Below are 15,206 nucleotides of genomic sequence, written 5' to 3'. Positions count from 1 at the left end.
CAGTAAATGTGTTTGACTGAATAAGTAAAGGAACTCTAATGTTTATTGTATCCAAATTCACATAGTACTATGAGGTTATCAGAGCCCTACCTAACTTCTCCTTAAGGAATTTAGAATTTCGTTGTAGAAGATTTTTCACAAATAGGTCTCACCGATTATATGAGTTAAGGTATTTATATGTATTAAGATAATGCATTTATATGGTTCAAACACAGAAGTTTATTTCTCATTTGCATAAAATCTGAAGCAAGTACTCTTGATCACTTAGTGGATGGTTCCCTTCTAAGCAGTGATTCAAGGATCAAGGCCCCTCTGTTTTGTGGCTCAGTTACCTAACTTTCAAAACAAAGCTTCTGTTGTCTTCCAACAGAGACTTTTTTGATGCAAGGGGAAAGGATCATGACAGGTCTTATAGAATATTTTTGAAGTCAGGTGTGGAATGGCATACATCACTTGTGTTTGTCCATACTTCTAAGGCCTGAACTCAGTTATATGGGCACATATGTAACTATAAGGGAGGTTGGGAAATACAGTCCAGCATGTTTCCCGGAAGGGAGGACACTGATAAATAGCTAGCCAGTCTCAGACATTTTATGGTATTGTGTGGTGTAGAGACCTTCATAGCTTTGCATTTGGATGTATGGTAGCTTTTACAGCTTTTACAAAGTGAATTACTTGTAGGTTAATGTTTTGAATTGTGTGTGAGGTTTTCTCCCCAAATCAACTGTTTATTTTTATTCAAAAAGAAGGCAGCTTAGGGTTCTCTATAGATCCCCTACAATTTTTTTTCTTGACTTTAAACACTCATTTCCCCAACTCCATACTCCCTTGAGCATTTTTACAGCTGGGATAACTAAGCAGAGTCCCTTTGGAGCTCATCAGAGTTGTTGTCTAATTGGTCACAGAAGTTGGTTTCTGGTATTACCAGCAACTTCTCTACCTCTCCAGAGGCTGCTACTTCCATAGCACCAGTCCCACTTGGTCCTGGAAAACAAGAGACTGAGGACTCAAGTTTTAGCAACTGCAGGATATTATCGGTATTACCATATGGATAATCACAAATTTTGCTAAAAAGTGTATTGAGTTGGCTTTCACATTAGAAAAATCAAGCTATTCTTATATTAGTGTAAAGTTCTTTTAAGGTTTAAATAATGGGATTTAAATAATGTTTAATAATGTTTAAATAATGGAGTAGACAGGTGCAAAGATTGAGTTAGACTATGGCCCCAAATAATAAATATCTATAGAGTCAGGGTACAAAGTGAAAAAGGGAGAGATTTTGGAGCCTATTACCTGGGATCTTTGGACAAGTCACTTGAGTTATTTGAGCTTCCATTTCTTTAGCGGCATCTGGGCTTTTTGTAAGTATTAGAACAAATAGATGCCAAATACTGGGCTCCTTGCTCATTACATAGTACATAACCCCAAAATAATGGCGGTAATTGTTACTAACATGAAGAGAAAATGCACACACAAAGGTGTTGGGATTTAAGTAGGTGGAATGCTACTCAGAAGATGATTTTTAAATTACCTGATTCGGTGCCAACCACTGCCATGTATTTTACTGACAATTTCTTGGACTGAGTGATGTAGGCATTATTTTGGAATCCCTCGGAGAAATGTGTGCTTTTCAGATCAGTGATTATTGATGATTGCAAATAAATTGAAAAGAAGAAGGGATTATATAGTGTGTAGGGGAGTAGGGCCGGGGGGTGGGGTGAGAATGGACTGGCTGTTGCTTAAACCGTCCTAAAACTGTGTTTCTTAATAGGCAATGGGACGTTTCATTTGCATGATAATTAATCAACTACCTCAGTATTTCTGTGGAAAATTGTATAGGCAGTTTGTTTTATTTTAGGACCCAGATAAACATTTTTATTTTGAAAAAATTCAGCTGTCTTTCAGATGACAGACTTTCATCAGTTCTGATACTAATTACAGAACTGCTCTCACTCTGCCAGGTGTCTTCCTTTAAGATGATGAAATTAGGTGACTAACTTAAAACTAACTCTATGTATATGTGTGCATAATTTTTTTTTCTGATTATCACATGTTAGGGATATTATATATCAGGCAAACTTTAGTTTCTGCCAAAAATAACTTCCAGAAAAGGAGTTGCTCTCCTCACATACTTTACGAGGTTCTCTCATAATTTATTTTACCTTTAAAAAAAAATTGTTTTTAAAGTACTCTTCCATAAGGAACATAATGCAGAAATGACCTCAACCAGTGCTAGCTTGGAAGGCTTATAAGTGTCACATGATGGAACTGGTATAAAGGAGTTAAAGCAGCTTTACACTTGACACAGATTTAATAATGGTTCCTGGATGTGTGATCTCAAGATTGCAAGTACTGGCTATTACCGTGATATTTTAAAGATTAGTTTATAAAGTAAACAGTAAATGATATTATAAAGAACCTATGAGACAAATGAAAAACCACCTTCACTAATCTGCAGCATCACATACAGATTCCAAAAAAGTAATGTATCTTAAACAATTTAGAAGGAATGGAAATTCTGTTAGGTTGTGGATGTAAAATTTTCATAAATTTGTTTTATGAAAGTGAGAGTGAGAACTTATTTTAAATTAGTATTTTTCTCTGTGATTTTAAAATGTGTACAAGACGATATTCATAAATTGATATGAGCAGCCATTTGACCATTTCATCAGTATCCATGAGAGCTTTCAAGTCAGCTACTGAATTAATGCATGCATAAGTTGAATGCGTGTGTATGCTCTGCAGCTAGACATCTGGAGCTGGACTCCTTCTCTGTCACCTTTTCACCAAATGATCTTGCAAATCACTTACCTTTTCTGTGCCTTAGTTTCCTCTTATTTAAAATGGTCATAATAAAACCTACTTTATAAGATAGTTGTAACAATTAATGACCTAATATATCTGCAAGCGCTTAGATCCAGGCCTGGCATATGGGAACTGGTATACAGGTGTGTTCTTATTATTGCCTTCTCTTAAAAAAAAAAAAAAAAAAAAAAGTGAGGCATAGCCTTGCAATTTGGAAAATATGGTACCTAAATAAGATCATGCACTTCCTCATCATACTAAAGGATTCTACTTTTCTGTTTTGAAGTAAAGGTCACGTGGTTTCCTTCTGCTTAGTGCTTTCATTCAACATCTAGCAGAAAAGGCTTTCTAAAAGCATTTGCTTAAAAACATCAGTTTACTAGTTTTTATTGTTTATTTTCTTCAACGGAGGGCCATAGTGTCCTATTTGTGTTCAAATAATCACTATTTTATAGGTGTAGGAATTAAATTGTAGGTAGATTGTAATTTGCCCAATTATAGCCAGTGAAGTTTATGATTCATTTATGTTATCAACCCTAGAAAAAAATGAGAGTGGTCTTTCTGCCCTGGGGTGAGGGCTAGGTCACTACCATATTTCAGTAGCTAATTCTAACACATGAAGGTTTATTTTTGGACAGAAAGCCATGTGAAATATTTATGTGTATAAACTTACCTTAGTAGCAACTTCTGTTTATTACAGCTCCCTCTGAAACATTATTTTAGTGTCAGATAGTAGCAATGAAGTTTTGAAATAAAGCATGACTAAACTTGTGTTTCCACCCCTCCCTCCCCGCCCCCCGCCCCCCATGCAGTGGTGTTTCTGTTCAGACTGTCCTGTAGACACCATGTGCTCAGGATGGCAAGGATAACTTACTGTGGTTAAGCCTTACCAGGTTGGCAGCATGTGTCTGGGTCAAATACATGGAGGCTTTTGCAGTCAAACATCATACACCCACAAAAGCACAAATTCCTCAAGATGTTATCACTTTGAGAGAAATTCTTAGCTATGGAAATTTGACTGTTTATAAAAGTAATTGGACTATAAGCATATCATGTAATGAGGTTATTTACTTTATAAAATTTAGTACAGAATTCTAACCAGTGAGTTCTTCCATATGAACATACTTGGGAGAATATATATATAATAAGTAAACTATAATGGTAGTGTTAGGTATGACACTGTCAAAAATAAGTTAGTTTTGTTTGTTTGTTTGTTTTCATTCAATTTGAAAAATATGTGACCTAAGGTGATGGAGAACCTTGACTGGAAAATGACAGAGGGAATGAAAAGGAAGAGAGAGGCATCAGTAAGGTAGATTCTGTAGGCCACAATGATTATTTCATTTAGTCATTGTGCTATGTTACATTCTTTTGATGGAAGAAACTAAGGTATACAGTAGTTAATTAATTTGTTCAAAGTTGCCTGACTTAGGAGGAGGTTGAATAGGTGATTACTCCATATATGTCTGACATGAGGCTTATATCTTTTGAGCCTGACAGGAGGCTGGGAGAATGTTCTTGCAAATTATTAAGTTTTGTCAGGTTTCTCCAGTAGATACAAAGCAAATTTTTAGACCCATTCCTGTAAAACATAGTCATATCAACATTAAAACATGTCTCCATGTGTTTTAATGAGAAATATAATTAGATCTATCAGTTTATTAAATTATCTTATGACACTTTGGGGGAAACTCTCTTGCCTTTATGTTTATGAACAAAAGAAATTGTATATTGTGCAAACATCTTTCTCTTTGTGGAATACTGATGGATGATGTAATCAAGAATAAGTATTGAATCTAGTGTATCATAAGGCAGTATAAGGGAAGTAAAAATTACTTTTTTAAAAAAGTTTATTTACTTAGCACAAGTGAGTGAGCAAGCATGAGCAGGGAAGGGGCAGAGAGAGAGCGAGAGGGAGAGAGAGAATCCCAAGCAGGCTCTGTGCTGTCAGCAGGGAGTCTGATGCAGGGCTCAATCTCATGAACTGTGAGATTATGACCTGAGCCAAACCCAAGAGTTGGACGCCTAGCTGGCTGAGCCATCCAGGCACTGCGCAAAAATTATTACTTTTTAATTAAAAAAATTTTTAATGTTCATTTAGTTTTGAGAGAGATACAGAGTATAATAAGCAGGGGGGAGAGGCAGAGAGAGAAGGACACAGAATCCAAAGTGGGCTCCAGGCTGTAAGCTGTCAGCACAGAGCCTGACGTAAGGCTCAAACCCATGAACTGTGAGATAATGACCTGAGCTGAAGTCGGACGCTTAACTGACTGAGCCACCCAGGTGTCCCTGCAAAAATCATTTCTGATGAATAATATTTAGGAGTCCAAATGTTTCCCTTATCCGGAGTTCTTAAAGAAATATTATGATTGAGAGATGTAAAAGTCAAAATCATATTATACAGTGGCCTTTAAAATAAACTATAAATAATATTCCTGCTTATTCAAGCTGTATGTAGAAACAGGTCAGAGAGTGTCAGGACTAGTAGTAACTGAAAAGATAAGTGGTAAGAGAAATACAGGGTGTGTGTGTGTGTGTGTGTGTGTGTGTACATACATGTGTACAGACACAGAGAATAGGAATTGCTTTTAAAGCACAACTTGAATTCTAAAGTGGATAAGGGAATAGTGTTTGTGGCTGGATGATTTTGACCACTAAAACCCTCTCAGGTAGTAGCTCAGTAACCCACTGGTACCTAGTCTTAGATTTCAGCTACAGGAATTCTGGAGCTGGAAAGGACCTGTTTCTTACACAGCATCTGCATGTGGTAATTATAGCTAACACACTTCTATAGTGATTTCTGTGTGCCAGACCCTAACCTAAATGCTTTGTGCCCAGCCATTCATTTACTCCTCACAACACAGGTTTCCAATAAGTGATGAATGAGTAGAAAATATAGGAGACTGTATTTTCATTAACATCTCTGAGAAAAATAGTCAGTGTGTCCATTTAGCACACCAACTCTTCCTTGCAGAGCTCGAAAACATGAGCATGAAGAATACTTACAAAACTTCAGTGATGATAGGAGGAAAACAGTATTCATTTGGGTAAATTCTTAGTAATACATCTCAATGTAGAGTTAGTTTTTAGTGACTGAGTATATTTAATTTACCTTCAAAGTGTTACTCAAAGTAAACTGCCAGGGAAGATTGTACAGATCCCAACCATCACCCCAATCCTTGTGTAACGATTTCTTGAAATAAAGTGATTCTAAGGTTAGTTGGGAAATTTTTCAGTTATATAAATTTCAAATGTTGGTGGCAGTATTTTTTTGTTTTTAGTTTTTCCTTCTTTTTTAACTATTGGATTTCTCCGCAAACCTAGGCTAATAATCATTATGGAATAGGAAACTCTTACATTTCCATTACTTGTCCAGTGATACACCCGGTGTTCCTGGTAGAGCTTAAAAACATGAACATAAAGAAGTCTTTAGTAGGGAGGAAACGGAAGAAGGCAGCCATCTTAGCCTCTCCTACATTACAACCACATCTACCATTTCAACAAAGTATTTACTTATTCGTGTCAGACCCTTCAAGGCACTCAAACTCATTGCGTTTATGTTCAAAACAGTTCATTTATTAACTGGTAAAATTAGAAGTAATTGTATCAATGCCAATCATTAGACTAATAAATCAAAGGCTATCATCAAATGCCTTTTCATATATAAGACTTATGTCTTTTGTATAGTACTTATTTACAGCTAATTGTTGTGACATCCCTGTTTCTCCCCAAAAGAGAAAATGAGTTACTTTGTAATTGATACCCAGATTTTATTAAACTATGATTTTGTTTATGCTCACTTTATTTAAGTATCTGATTTTAATATTACCCTGTGTTTCTTATGTAGTTAATAGTGTTTGTGATTAAACGATGATTCAGTCATTTTGCCTAACAGTAGTTTATTGCAGTTGTGACCCACAACTATTCCTATTTTTAGGAATATATGTTGCTTTGATTCAGGAAAAATTTCAGGAGTAATATATTCATATATCAAATATTAAAAATTTCAAATATAAAAATAATTTGAGGCTTCTTTAAATTTTAAATAAATTGTGAAATATATTGGTATTAAGATCAAAATGTTTAAAATGCATTTATTTCCCCTTTAATTTAATTAATATCTAATATTATTCAGGTGATTGCTGTATATAGTCCCAACTTCAAATATTTCTCTTATACAGTTTCTGTTATAAATGGTGGCTAGAGTCACAAGATAATTCACAGCCCCATTTTAATCTGAAATTTAATTAAAAATGACACTGATAATAATTTAAATAGGCACCGGGTCAAACCTAGAAAGGTTTGGAGTAAATGAATCTTGTCTTTGGCATGTCATACCCCTTTTTTTGGTGTATTTTACTCAGACTATGAGTTACTGCCTCCCTAGGGATTCTGTGCTACCCTTGTTGACCTCAGGTTTAAACGTGGCTCCGTGTAACAGTGTTTGTCCCCTGACTCCCAGCCCATATGGTTCATTTGCCTCTTAAAGACCCATTTCCCCCAGCCGTGGGCTCAGGTCTCTATTCTTTTAGGGTGTTGTGGCCAGCTGGGTCACGTCAGTGCAGTTCAGACTCTCTGTCTATGGGATCAACTTCCACATCTTCTCCCATTCTGTAACTGGCCGAGGTGTACCATCAGTGAAATTTAATCATGATACTATTCTCCCAATCTGTGGGAAAAAATTTAAAGCCTTCCTAAGTATGGCATCTGTTCTAATATAAAGAAATGTTCAGTTAATAGTAAATTGTGTATGCATTTACTCTGAGTTTAACATAACATTATTTCATGCTGTTCTGCAAAAAATACAGGTTGAGGGAGGGAGATAAAAGCCGTGTTTAAAAAAATATGTTTGATTCATTTTTCTATTATGGGTAACCCCTATTTCAATGACATTTTGGGTAGTAGAAGTTAGTTACGTTTAGAATTGGGAATGCCATATTCACCTCCATACTCCTTGGGCTGAATAGTATGACATAACACATACTCAGTAAGTATTTATATATAGAATAGAATTGAATTCTTCAGAGTGAAAATATTTCTTTTTTGCTTTTTAAACAGTCTTTATGGTTCTTAGCCTAGCATAGCCATCTAATTCTGGTATCTGCTGTTTTCAGCTAGCATAGATGAATAGATCGTGGTACACAGAGGCTGGATCCATGTGTGTTCTATTAGATGGAGAGCTCTGTAGCTCCTAATGCTTTCCATACAATGAATTCTCAGCAAAGATGACCATGAGCTCATGGATACTGAAGAGAAGAGAGGCCTTTGAGGCTTAAATAAATAAGTGTCTAGTGAGTAAAAATTCATTAGTGATGTCTTCATTTGACATATTTAAGTTAATTTTAAAAATCACCCTATGTGGTACATGTCAACCTGAGTCACATCTGTAAAAGATAATCAATAGAAATCAGTTTACTGTTCTGTAATTATATGTATCAATTTATTATGCCTTTTAAAATCAGTGAGCCATTGAGTAATGTTTCCCCAGTTGCCTTCTGCAGTGAGTGACTGATATAATGGAACTGTAGCTGGATGATGAAGAGTATTTATCCTGGTTTTGGGCACATTATTTTAATATGTGATATCTATCACTTAGCAACATGCAAAATCATAGTCATTAGTACATCTCGGGAGATTTCTGTCTCCAAATTGTTCCTGTAGAAGTCCTGCAAATATTTCACTGTTCTACCTTGTGAATAAATATATATAAACTCTCAATTTAGAGTTACCCACCTATCTATTCCTTGTAGAGGAATTGTTATTCTCCTCAGTTTTATCTAATATTTCAGAGCATCTTCAATCATCAGGTTTTTAAATAACAACACTTAGTGAGATGTCATGTTTGCAATGATCTCACCCATTTAAATACATCTCACTTCTCTGAGCTCCTCCAACATACATGTTTTTTGTCCATTTATTTGCCATCTAATCTTATGCCTCCTGATACATTTATTTTTAAGCCTTTTTTTTAATATCTTGACCAAGTCAAAATATTCTGCACAGCCTGTATTTAATATTATTAAATATCATAACCTGTTTATTAAGTCAGATCTGAATGATAGTGGGATATAAGTACATTTTGCCTCTTCGTTTGGAACTTTGAGGTATTACAATTCATTGGTTATTGCCATACAAATGAATCACCTCCCTTAGGAAACTTATTCTAATCTATGGAATGGCATCTTGTTTTTGGAAAGGGGAGAAGGGATGAGAATCAAAGGAGAGAAAGGAATGTTGCTAAGATAAACTCTTAAGTTGTATTTTAACATTCTCCATTTTTATTCAGCTAAATAGGATTAATATGTAAAAAGGAAAGAATGTTACGAATATTGCATGATGTCAGCATATATTTTGAAATGTCACGTGTATTACTGGCCAATCATATAATAAGTGGGATATGATAAATAGTACCCCTTTTTAATTCAAAAGAACTGATAATAACTTACAAGAGTGTAAGATTCTTAAGGGCAGTGTTTTCTTAGTGTCTCATTCTTAGCATATAGTAGGAGGAAAAAGGCTTGGCAAATGTTTGTTGAATGGGCAAATGTATGGATGTTTTCTTTCTCAATACCTTTTCTCTGTTATATGGGAGAGTGAGGGAAGCACTTGAGGAATGCTTAGTGAATCTGTTCAACAGAAGCTATTTCATTTAGGGTTTAAACTGAACAGATAGAAAATTGATATTTATGTGTATGTGGGTAGATTGGTAAATGTTGTCCATAGCTTTCTCAACTCTAAGTTCTTTGAAGGCATCCTATTCTGTTTTTTCATAGAGCCTAGCACAGTTATTTATATAGGAAAACATTTTGTCAATTCTAAGATGCTGTTTTTTTTTTTTTTTACTTGTAAGTATTATTTAGGCATATAAGAACCTCAAATCTGTTTTCTTGTTTAAGCTATTTCTTGCTACAAAGTTGTGTTTATAGTGGCTACCAAATAGTAGTAGATTAATTTGCTCAATAGTATATAATTTGAAAGTTGTCATTGAATTAAATGCTCATCCAAGTTAATCTGAACTGCCAAATCTACCTCTTTAAGCATTGAATTTAGTATTAGGGTTCATTGAATGTCTGTAAACTTTAAAAATGTATTTTGTGATTTTTGATAAATAGGGACAATATTTAATAATTTGTGAACTTGAAAAATGAAGGATCTTCCCTAGTACTTTTGGGTAAATGGTATGGAGTAGTGTTTAATAAAATGTTTCAATGTCTTCTTAAGAGTTCTTGATTCAAATTGTAATCCTGTTTCTCCTGCTCCTTCCATAGCTTCCTGCAGATTTCACAAAACTACACCTTACTGATAGTCTCCACCCACAGGTGACGCACGTTTCTTCTAGCCATTCAGGATGTAGTATCACTAGTGATTCTGGAAGCAGCAGTCTTTCTGATATCTATCAGGTAAGAAGGTCTTTTTCTTGTCATTTGTTTCATTTTTATCTATTTCGAGGAGTTTTATGATTCTTAATTGATAGGATCTATAAAGTAAATATATGTGTGTTATATTATATGTACTTTTAGGTACATATGTTAACGTTAATGTTCATGCTTCACAGAGACATATAGTATGTCTGGGGAAATAGAATACTGTCTAACTGTATTTGCCTCTGCTATTACCAGTTATCAGGATTTTAAATGGAGTGGTTACATTGGAGATGTTTCTCTGGACTTCAAATATTTTAAAATTTGATTATAGACATATTAGGTTTAGGACTCTTTCTTGTTAAAACTCTGGGGGAAAACTGCAGAATTATACTACATAGTAAGTTTTTCTTACTAAAGTCTTCAGTATGACGAGGAAGAGATTATTATTATTGGATCATTAGATTCTTTTTGTTGCATTTTTAAATTATGTATAGGTTTAGTTATGTGTTTAAAATAAATTCTTATGATACTGATGGATAGAAAAGAAACCAGAAGCATGGAATTCCAAAGGTGTTTTAAAAGCAAAATAATTTTAATTGTTGAGGAATAGTTCATTGGCTTAGAATATGCAAATTTTGGAAAAGTGGCTAAAATATGCAAAAAAAAAAGCACCCATCTGTGGGGAGATCTTTAAATACATACTACTAATATGGATTTTTGGATGGTTTCAAACAACAACATAGTACTCAGTTTACAAAGTATAATTCTTGACTTCATAGGAATTGTGATATGAGATGACCATAGAGGTACCTTTCTTCAGAAACATTATAGTGTTTCAAGATCATTGAAATATTCAGGCAGTGCTAAGTTTCTATTTAAAAAAAAAAATACTAACAATAATTAAACAATTAGAATACTATCAGGGTAAAACATATTTAAGTTCTAAATTTAGTAGATCTTAGAAAATTAATTTTATTTCAAGGAAGTAATAGGTACACACTTTTCTATAATTCAAGGGTATTGTAGAGAGCTTACTAATAATAGCCACAAATGCAATTATTTGCAGATTCTTGGCTGAATAAGAATTTATTATTTTGCAATAAGAAATATTATCTGGCTCTTTAAGATAATTTTGATACAATATCAAATGCAAAGATAGATACTTTGCATTAAGTGTTAACTTATAATAAGATTTTTAGGAAGGAATCACATTTTCAGATGTTAGAGGAGGAGAAGGTGCTAGATATGGGTAAATTTGCTCTCCTTCCTCCACCTGCCAGTACTACCAATTTTTAGAAGTTGATTTTTTTTTAACGTTTACTCGAGTATCCCTTATTCTAAGACAATGAATGGTATTCCTAAAAGCTGTGCTTTGTAGTAACTGGAATATCATGATGGAGTCCCTGTCTTCTAAACTGTGGGGTGATTGTACTCGTTAAAGATCTGCAGTGGAAACACAGCTTGAGGTGGTAGCAGTTACCATTGCTGTCAACTCTATACAAACCTAAGTGGAACTCCTAGAAGGCAAATTTATAATAAGAATGAAGTAAGTGGTTCATAGAATTTATTGAGGTATATTCTGACTGGAATTCTGGCTTTACGTGTTTAAACCTTGAGTAGGCTAGGATAAGTTCATGAGGAAATTCTTGACGGTACAGAATCTGAGAATCCAGACTGTGGGCGAGAACTCCAAATTGCTCTGACATGGTCTGCCTGCAGTCTGACTTTATCTGGGGGTATAGATGAAATAGAGGGTCTCTGTGTACTTTGATTGATTTTAGTTGAGTGTCAAGGCTATCCACTTCAAATTTGATGGCAGACATGTAGCCTGTTAAGTTTATATCCTTCAAAAGGAAGAATCCAAAGGTGTACCTAAGGTTTTGTTATTAGCTATATTAAAGTTAACATTTAATAGAGATCCCCAAATGGACCATTTCCATTATCTTTAAATCAGAAATTCTTAAGGTGGAGAAGAAATCTGACAGATGCACTTGGTTCAGTGACTAGTCTTATATTTGAGTCCTCTACTGCTTTTCTGTCAGTGAAGCGAACAGTTTATTCTGGAACATTTCCAGGGATGGACAACTATCTCCCATGGCAGTCCATTTAATCTCTGTATAATTCTGACTTAGGAGAAGTTTCTCCTAAGTCAGAAAGTTGTCATGTTGAAGTGAGTATAAATGCTTACAGGATGGACACAGGTTGAAATTGAATGCTGTATGCCAGAGAGAAAAAGGTAGAATAATTTTTCTAACAGGATAGGAGGAGAGGAATTCAAAAGCAAAGTGAATAACTAGCTTTAAGAAGAGAAGCCTTCCTCTGTTTCTACAGGTACATATTATTGTGGTGGGTTTGGATTGGGGAGTTTGAGAGTTGAGGGCATTTCTCTGATGACTTCAGTTTTTCCCTCTGAAGAAGTTGAGTTCATTTGTTGAGAGTGGGAGAGTTAGCTGGTCGAGAGTTTTAAGGAGAGAGAAGTTTTGAAATAGATGCTTCAGAGAGTAGGAGAGCAAATTGACTAGAGTAATGGAAGCTCAGTTGAGAGGGTGCCCTCAAATACAGAGTGACTTCCCTCTGCCCTATTAAGTATTTTTTTTTTCTACAGCAAGCACAAAGAAAGCAGAGATTTGGCTGCACCGAGGCCTGGAGTTTTGTTAAATGAGTGTATCACAAAGACGGATGGAGCAACATGCCAACCTCTTTTAACTGCTGAGCTTTGTTTTTGCATGCCTTCTGCCTGGAATGTTTTCTCCTAGCTTGATCCTTTTCTGCTTCGTTTTCAAGTACCATCTTCTCAGAGAGTTCTTTGCTTATTACTGTCTGAAAAGTAGGTCTTGCATTTTGGTTCCTTTCCTGGCTATTCCTTTTATTTAGACTTTTTTCCCCAAATGATTATTGCTTTCTCTGTTCTGTCTGCTTACTAAAATGACAGCTTCAAGAAGATAGGGAACTTCTCTGTCTTGTCTCCATTTGCTCTCTAGAACCAGGAAACTGTGGGTACTCAGTAAAGATATGCCAAATGAATGTGATTGAAATATTGAACTAGGTTTTATAAGCTGAAGGTGGGAAAACTAGACATAGAAGGTAGTAGAGTCTTGAAGACTAAAGATCATGCTTGAGTTGAAAAACGGTTATCTTTGAAACAGATGGAAGCAATTGAAAAGTAGGAGTTTTTTGGCAGTAGAAAACAGAATGCCTAAGTTGGGGATATGAGACAGTGCAATTCTAGCCATAAGATCTTGGCTACATAGTGTGATTATCAGAGCAGTGGTTTGGTGGACTGGAAATAGTTGTTCAAAAATAGATCAATAGAACAGAGAGTTCAAGTAAAATGGAATTCATGTGGAAGGATGTAATAAGCAACAGGAATCCTCATACATCAGTGAAGAATGTGATGGATTATTCAATAAATGATCTTTGGGGTGGGCTGGGTCACTTTATAGCCTCACTCTATATCATTATTAAGACTAAATTCCAGATCAACCAAAGAGTTAGCAAACTCTTATGGTATAACAATCAAAATAATTTAATAGTTAAAAGATCATTTGAGAGACAAAGATTTAAAGTCAGACTATAACTCATGTAGGCAAATTAATAAGAAAAATACTTGGCTCACCATAAAACAATATTCAAAGGGCAAGAGGAGGTAATTTGCAAAAGAGTACATGCAGATACCTGTACCTTAAGTAAAATCCTTAAAACCTATTAGTAATTGAGTGTATGAGGATTAAATATACTATTTTCCTGTCAAATTAGCACAGGCTTTCTTACTTATAATAAATGTTTACAGATGGACATTCTTACACCTGTTAAAATTATAATTTTTGAAGGGGCGCCAGGTGGCTCAGTTGGTTGAACGTCCGACTTCGGCTCGGGTCATGATCTCACAGCTCGTGAGTTCGAGCCCCGTGTCCAGCGCTGTGCTGACAGCTTGGAGCCTGGAGCCCGCTTCAAATTCTGTGTCTCCCTCTCTCTTCCCCTAACCCACTCACATACTGTCTCTGTCTCTCTCAAAAATAAACATTAAAAAAAAATTTTTTTTAAATTATAATTTTTGGAAAGAAACCTAACAATTTATACTAAATGCTGTAAAACTGTTCCTGTCTTTTAGGCATAAATATATTTTAAAGTCTATATTGAAATTAAATAAATTGATGTGTGAAATTAGGAGCAGCATAAATTATAATACACAGGCTAGACTTAGTGCAAGCATTATACTTATTTCCAAATATTTTCATATTTTCTACATATACAGTGAAAACTTGGATTGTGAGTAACTTGTGCAAGTGTTCCACAAGACAAGCAAACATTTCTAATAAATTTTAACTTGATAAATGAGCGATGTATTGCAATATGAGTAGTACGTGATGTCGAATGTCACATGATCACAACTGGGCCAATGGTTCTTGAAAGTCGCTTTGATATATATGAGTGCTTTGGGTTACAAGCACGTTTCCAGAATATGAATTATGTTCGCAAACCAAGGTTTTACTGGTTTTCTAGATAGTTCCTACTTACTTGTCTTGGTTAAATTATCGTCAGCGTTAGCATTCAATATAGCCTTCTACTAGCCTAAATTTATATCGGGGTCTGACTTAGGTGCTATGTGTATGTACGTTTGAATTCTGCACGAAATTTATTTACATCAAGAATGATTACTAAGCAACCCTTTTAAAAATGTGGGGATATGCCTGTATACTTCATAAGCAAAAACTATTTCTTCGTAAATGGTTTTTAAGTACTCGATAAAACATATGTAGAAGTTATTTTTATTTTAGTTAAATTAACACTTCACTGGAGCCTTCATGGCATTTGATATTTCCTCAAGTTTGTCATTTTCTTGATATCCTTTATATAATATATGAAATTGCTTTTGATTTCAGTAAATCATAGAGCTTTTGGCATTGATCTGAGACTATCACTAGTTTTTTTGAGAATATTACTATTTAACTATAATGTACATCCAAATCTATATTAGGCTATACATGTGGAAAGTAAATTAATTTAGGACAGGAGTTATTTGCCTGACTGAATTAC

At 34.8% G+C, this 15,206-nt stretch overlaps 1 protein-coding gene across 15 annotated transcripts in view; it reads left to right on the top strand.

Annotated features, from left to right (window-relative positions):
* RAPGEF2 (Rap guanine nucleotide exchange factor 2) overlaps positions 1-15,206 on the top strand; it is a 246,268-nt gene that overhangs the window by 183,914 nt on the left and 47,148 nt on the right. For all 15 annotated transcript variants that reach the window (XM_053216762.1, XM_053216760.1, XM_027068275.2 and 12 more), the window contains one exon: positions 10,074-10,205. In XM_053216762.1, the coding sequence (XP_053072737.1) occupies positions 10,074-10,205 (132 nt within the window). The remainder of the gene's footprint in view (positions 1-10,073; positions 10,206-15,206) is intronic.

The sequence above is a fragment of the Acinonyx jubatus genome, chromosome B1, assembly GCF_027475565.1.
Source record: "Acinonyx jubatus isolate Ajub_Pintada_27869175 chromosome B1, VMU_Ajub_asm_v1.0, whole genome shotgun sequence".
Lineage (NCBI taxonomy): Eukaryota > Metazoa > Chordata > Mammalia > Carnivora > Felidae > Acinonyx > Acinonyx jubatus.
This window is presented reverse-complemented; position numbering and strand designations above follow the sequence as displayed.